Genomic DNA, 6902 nt, shown 5'->3' with positions numbered 1-6902 from the left:
CCCAAACCTTTTCATTTTCAAAGAGAGCACCAAGGATCAAAGAAGTTCAGTGGCTTGATCTGGTTACCCAGAGGACAGGTTACAGAACTGGTGATTGGACCCACACGTTCTCACACTCATTTTGTACTCCTTCCCACACTGGCTTATCAACCTAAGTGGGTTTTGTTTGCTTTTAATTTTGTGGTTAGACCTAATTGTTGTATTCTCTAAAAAGGAAAACAAATGAACACAGTGCTGGGCTCTGCGAGCATTGAGGGCACCTCAGGTGTATGATCAGCCAGGGACTCCCTTCCTGGCTGCTGCTCCGCTCTTCGGACTCACGACCAAGGCCCCTACGAGCTCTTGCCTTCCCCACCTTCCAGCTCTCCCAGCCCTGCTTCTCCTTTCTGATAGAACAGATTGCTCAGGCAGAAAGAGGGGAAAGGAGGGGGGAGCCCCGTTACTATGGCAAAGTTGGCATACAGTTCACAGAATCTTCTGGACGTTAAATATAGAGTCCTGACTAACCTTGATGTTTTAGGACCGCTTGGCGAGGGGAGGGAGAGAGACTTGGGTGGCGCAGTTTGTTGGGCAGTGTCCCTAAGAATGACACAGCAGTTCTCGCCTTGAAGGTCAGAAAACTCTAGAAACTTCGGGCAGAGCCAACCACAGGGGAAAGAGCCTCTGCCAAACCCGAGGAAGGGCGGGGGAGCGCGGTGGGGAGGAAGAAAAGGCTGGGCCGCTGGGGCCTGAGGGCGGGGCTGGCTTCGGGGCTGCCTGTCCCACTCCTGCGTTTTCCGATGTTTTTTTTTTCCAGAAAGGGATTAAAGGAGGAAAGAAAGAAGGACCTTTCGAGTTTCTCTCATACTAGGTAACTTACAAGACGAAAATATTGGAGAGTTTTGTAACTTTCATACAACTAAATCAGATGCATTGGGTGGCCAGAGGCGAGAAGAGAAGGTCCCCACGGCCCGCGGCCAGCGCGCACCCGTGTGCGCGGGGACGCGCGACTGATGGGAAAGGAGTGGGAGACGGAGTCGGTTGGCTTTTGCCCACCGCCAGCTCAGCGCCCCGTTCTAGTCCCTCGCCCCGTGAGGCATCAAGAGAATATGAAAAGTAGACCCTCAGGAGTGATTCTCGGTTGCTGGGCTCCTCCGTAGTCCGAACCTATGAACCTGCTCCAGCCCTTCTCCGGTGCCCTCCCTTCTAATTTTTTTTTCAACTTTTTTTTGAGACAGGGTCTCCCAGGCTGGAGTGCAGTGGTGCAATCATGGCTCACTGCAGCCTCCACCTCCCAGGCTCAAGCGATCCTCCCGCCTCAGCCTCCTGTGTAGCTTGTTATCCAGGTCCGCGCCACCACGCCCTGCTCCATTCTCTTCTCCAATTATTGATCGGGCTGGACATGGGCCAGCGGGGTGGGGCGGGTTTAACCCGGTGTCTGGAATGCTCCGCTGCCCTACCCCTCAAACATCCCTTTAAATAGTGGTGCTAGGAAAGGACCAGGGCCCGGTGGGCTTACTCCCTCTGGCTGAACTGCACCTGATAGATACCTCAGGGACGTTTCCCAAGGGGACGGATTTAGATCAGTTAGCGGGAGGAATGGTGGCTGTCACAATTTTTTATATTCATGTAAGGATTGCCCCCTCAGAAATCGCCAATATTGTCCCCCCCGAAATAACCTCATTTCCTCTTTTAGCCTAAAGCCGTATTATTTCGCCCACTTCTCTCACATCTATAAAATACTGTAGTTAATTTTTTGTTTTGATACCTTTTTCGTCTTTTGAGGATGACAAGAACTCTAAAGGCCAGGAGTAACAGTAAGTGTATATGTTACAAAGTAAAATCCTGGGTTCAAAAGCCATATAAAATCAAATTTATTGTCATAGCCTGCTGCCTTCTGAGGCCTGGTATAGGAAGGCAGGAGGTGATTGGAATCGAGAAGATATCTGTATTAGTTTTTCCACACCTGCAGTTATTTTTCCTGTTGCACTTTTCCTCCCTCAAAGTTCCTCTGCTGCTCAAAACATCACTTCGTTTATGGATGGCGCTGCATTCTCTTTGCTAATTCCACAGCTCCCTCAACCTCTTTTCTTGAGGTTACAAAATGAATATTTCAAGGTACAGTACTCTGTGCTAGGGTATGCAGGCAAGCAATAATTTGTATGTATTTCTTGTTAAAACACTTACTAATAAGCTTGATTGATAGGGCCATAGGAACTCTGTTATCGCCTCCATTCAATGTTACGTCTGATGATTTCTCTACTGTTTCAACAAAGGCATTTGGTAGGTCCTTCTCAATCGCCACCCTTTTCCAACTACCCTTTTCCCCACCCCATGCCACAGTAGTGGTAGTTGCTCCTGGTTTAGAGTCACCATAGGGTCTGCAGATCAGAGTCACAAATGCTACTGCAGCTCTGAAGGGGAGAGGAGGTCCTATAGCAAAAGGATATTCCCATAAAGATTGATTTACATTGTGGCCAGAGTCCACAGTACTACAGTTTAACTACCATAAGAGGTAAGTGTTTCTCTATAGGCTGGCCTGGAAACCTAAGCATTTCATAGTTATTTTCTATTTCCAAACTTCCAAAGCAAGGTCTACCTGTATGTGTCATTTCCCATAACACTGGATTTTCTTCATAACAAGTATTTAGTGAATGGTTTGATGGGCTTTGAGGTACACATAAGCTCATAAAGTGCTTTAATGTAAATATTGATACAATTGCTTTTTTTCTTTTTTCTTTTTTTTTTTTTCAGAGACAGGGTCTCACTCTTTTGCTCAGGCTGGAGTACAGTGGTGCAGTCATGGCTCATTGCAGCCTTGACCTTTACAATGTTATGCTACCGTCAACTCTATCTGGTTCCAAGACATTTTCATTGACCTTAGATACTATTTATTTATTTATTCATTGAGACGGAGTTTCGCTCATTGTCCAGGCTGGAGTGCAATAGCACGATCTTGGCTCACTGCAACATCCGCCTCCTGGGTTCAAGCGATTCTCCTGCCTCCGCCTCCCAAGTTGCTGGGATTATAGGTGCCTGCTACCACGCCCAGCTACTTTTTGTATTTTTAGTAGAAATGGGGTTTCACCCTGTTGGCCAGGCTGGTCTCAAACTCTTGACCTGAGATGATCCACCCGCCTCGGCCTCCCAAAGTGCTGGGATTACGGGCATGAGCCACTGCGCCCGGCTGATACAATTTATTTTTATTTTTTGACATGGAGTTTCGCTCTGTCACCCAGACTGGAGTGCAGTGGTGCAATCTCGGCTCACTGAAACCTCTGCCTTCCGAGTTCAAGCGATTCACCTGCCTCAGCCTCCTGAATAGCTGGGATTCCAGGTGCCCACCATCGTGCCTAATTTTTTACTTTTAGTGGAGCAGGAGTGGGGGGCGGGGGGCATCCTCACCGTGTTGGCCAGGCTGGTCTCGAACTCCTGACCTCAGGTGATCCGCCTGCCTTGGTCTCCCAAAGTGATGGGATTACAGGCGTGAGCCACCATACCCGGCCAGATACAATTTATTTTTAAAGGGGCTCACTCCAGGAGCTTTAAAGATTGTAGTGGGCGTTTTCCAAGGAGGAGGGAATTACTTCTGGGATGCTAGCAGCTGGGGCATGAAGCATCTCCAAGGGAAAGTGCATGGGAGTGAAGTCTGTATGTAGGTCTTCCTGGCTCGGGTGCTCACTGGGGTACTTAAATTGTAGGTGATAACTGCTAAGAACGTGGCATTTCTATTTCAGTATGCTTTCAGTCATAAGAGAAGCATCAAGCCAAACCCTTCCATTTTAAAAGATGACAACTAAAGCACATGTGCATAACTCAGCAAGCCAGTGCATGTACCCCTATTTTTTCACTTTGAAATGTAGGACACTCCTTCCATTCCGTGTTGAATCTAGATTAAATATCAAGTGCATAAGCTTATTAGGTGTACCTACAGGAGGTAGGAGCGCTGGCCTCCCATCTAACTGCATCCTCTCTGACCACTTTTGCAGACACATCCCCCACCCCACCTCACCTCTTTTGAGACCAATCTTACACAAACACCAATTTGAGGCTACCATCCCAGGTGTTAAACTTTTTTTGTACCCTCAGGCTAAACACCCAATCAGCATCAACAAGCTTTACTATTTTTTTTTTAACTTTCTTTTTTTTTTTTGTGTGTGAGACGGAGTCTCGCTATGACGCCCAGGCTAGAGTGCAATGATGTGATCTTGGCTCACTGCTACCACTGCTTCCTGGGTTCAAGCGATTCTCCTGCCTCAGCCTCCCTGGAACAACAGGTACGCACCACCAGGCCCGGCTAATTTTTGTGTTTTTAGTAGAGACAGAGATTCACCACATTGGCCAGGTTGGTCTGGAACTCCTGACCTCAAGTGATCCACCCACCTCGGCCTCCCAAAGTGCTGGGATTACAGGCTTGAGCCACCATGCCCGGCCAGAATTAAGAAGCTTTAGTGGAGCATACCATTTGTCTAACACAAATGGATCACATTACAATAGCCACACTTCTCTAATATGTGCCCTTACTGGAGGCAAACATGCCATTCCATTTTAGACGCTATGAGACAACCTATGCAGACCCTACTGACCCCCAAATAAAAGAAAAAAAGGCATCACTTGAATTTTAAAGTTTATTTACTTTCAAGTAACTAACTTAAAAAATGGCCTGAGCATATTTACTTTATTTACTTTGAAGTAACTAACTTAAAAAATGGCCTGAGTTCAGTGTATTACAAAGAAGAAATGGTCATAAGATGGCAGTATAAATTCATCTCTACACCTAGAGACTGGAAAAAAAGCAAGTTCAGTATTTCACCAAAAAAGTTACATTCAGTACTTCACCAAAAAACTTGAACATTGCAAACACAGGAAACTGAGAAATTACAAACAGAAATATTAGGAAACACAAAGTCTTGAGGCGCCAAAACAAAAACGGTAATCTTGGGAAGGCTCCTAATCTACCTCCTCAATGGTGGGGCCTGACCCAGACCCTCCCTTGGGACCCTGAGCCCCGAAGCCGCCAGGCCCGGGACCACCCGCACCCTGATACAGTCCGCTGATGATGGGGTTACACACCTGCTCCAGCTCCTTCCTCTTGTGCTCAAACTCGTCCTTCTCGGCCAGGGTGTTGGCATCCAGCCACGAGATGACCTCTTGACACTTGTCCAGCACCTTCTTCTTGTCCGCCTCGCTGATCTTGCCCTTGAGCCCCTCATCCTCCACGGCGCTCTTCATGTTGAAGGCGTACGACTCCAGGGCGTTCTTGGCTGACACCCTCTCGCGCTGCACCTCGTCCTCCGCTTTGTACTTCTCTGCCTCCTGCACCATGCGCTCGATCTCCTCCTTGCTCAGGCGGCCCTTGTCGTTGGTGATGGTGATCTTATTGGCCTTGCCGGTGCTCTTGTCCGTGGCCGTGACGTTGAGGATGCCGTTGGCATCGATGTCGAAGGTCACCTCGATTTGGGGCACGCCCCTGGGGGCCGGAGGGATGCCGCTCAGCTCGAAGCGCCCCAACAGATTGTTGTCCTTCGTCATGGCCCTCTCGCCCTCGTACACCTGGATCAGCACCCCGGGTTGGTTGTCGGAGTAGGTGGTAAAGATCTGCGTCTGCTTGGTGGGGATGGTGGAGTTGCGCTTGATCAGGGCAGTCATCACACCCCCGGCCGTCTCCAGCCCCAGCGACAGCGGAGCCACGTCCAGCAGCAGCAGGTCCTGCACGTTCTCGGACTTGTCCCCCATCAGGATGGCCGCCTGCACCGCCGCCCCGTAGGCCACAGCCTCGTCGGGGTTGATGCTCTTGTTCAGGTCGCGCCCGTTGAAGAAGTCCTGCAGCAGCTTCTGCACCTTGGGGATGCGGGTAGAGCCCCCGACCAGGACCAGGTCGTGGATCTGGGCCTTGTCCAGCTTGGCGTCGCGCAGAGCCTTCTCCACGGGCTCCAGGGTGCTTCGGAACAGGTCCGAGCACAGCTCCTCGAACCTCGCCCTGGTGATGGACGTGTAGAAGTCGATGCCCTCAAACAGGGAGTCGATCTCCAGGCTGGCCTGGGTGCTGGACGACAGGGTCCTCTTGGCCCTCTCGCAGGCAGTGCGCAGCCGCCTCACCGCTCGCTTGTTCTGGCTGATGTCCTTCTTGTGTTTTCTCTTGAACTCCTCCACGAAGTGGTTCACCAGCCTGTTGTCAAAGTCCTCCCCACCCAGGTGGGTGTCCCCGGCCGTGGCTTTCACCTCGAAGATGCCGTCGTCGATCGTCAGGATGGACACGTCGAAAGTGCCCCCGCCCAGGTCAAAGATGAGCACGTTGCGCTCCCCCTTGCCCGTTCTGTCCAGGCCGTAGGCGATGGCCGCCGCCGTGGGCTCGTTGATGATCCGCAGCACGTTGAGCCCCGCGATCACCCCCGCATCCTTGGTGGCCTGGCGCTGCGAGTCGTTGAAGTAGGCCGGCACGGTGATCACCGCGTTGGTCACCGGGTAGCCCAGGTACGCCTCGGCGATCTCCTTCATCTTGGTCAGCACCATGGACGAGATCTCCTCGGGGTAGAATGCCTTGGTCTCCCCCTTGTAGCTCACCTGCACCTTGGGCTTGTCTCCGTCGTTGATCACCTGGAAAGGCCAGTGCTTCATGTCCGACTGCACCACCGGGTCGCCGAACTTGCGGCCGATCAGCCGCTTCGCGTCAAACACGGTGTTCTGCGGGTTCAGCGCCACCTGGTTCTTGGCCGCATCCCCGATGAGCCGCTCGGTGTCTGTGAAAGCCACGTAGCTGGGGGTGGTGCGGTTGCCCTGGTCGTTGGCGATGATCTCCACCTTGCCGTGCTGGAACACCCCCACACAGGAGTAGGTGGTGCCCAGGTCGATGCCGATCGCCGCGGCTTTGGCCATGCCGATGCCCTGCTGTCTGCTCCGCTCTGAGATTCGGGACTGGAAAC

At 51.3% G+C, this 6902-nt stretch overlaps 1 protein-coding gene across 1 annotated transcript; it reads right to left on the bottom strand.

Annotated features, from left to right (window-relative positions):
• Positions 1–4593: 4593 nt before the first annotated feature.
• On the bottom strand, positions 4594–6896 carry LOC111523910 (heat shock 70 kDa protein 1). Its single transcript, XM_023188851.2, has one exon. The coding sequence runs from the start codon at positions 6853–6855 to the stop codon at positions 4930–4932; it is 1926 nt and encodes a 641-aa protein (XP_023044619.1). The 5' UTR covers positions 6856–6896; the 3' UTR covers positions 4594–4929.
• Positions 6897–6902: the final 6 nt, after the last annotated feature.

The sequence above is a fragment of the Piliocolobus tephrosceles genome, unplaced genomic scaffold (genome assembly GCF_002776525.5).
Source record: "Piliocolobus tephrosceles isolate RC106 unplaced genomic scaffold, ASM277652v3 unscaffolded_35764, whole genome shotgun sequence".
Taxonomy (NCBI): Eukaryota; Metazoa; Chordata; class Mammalia; order Primates; family Cercopithecidae; genus Piliocolobus; species Piliocolobus tephrosceles.
This window is presented reverse-complemented; position numbering and strand designations above follow the sequence as displayed.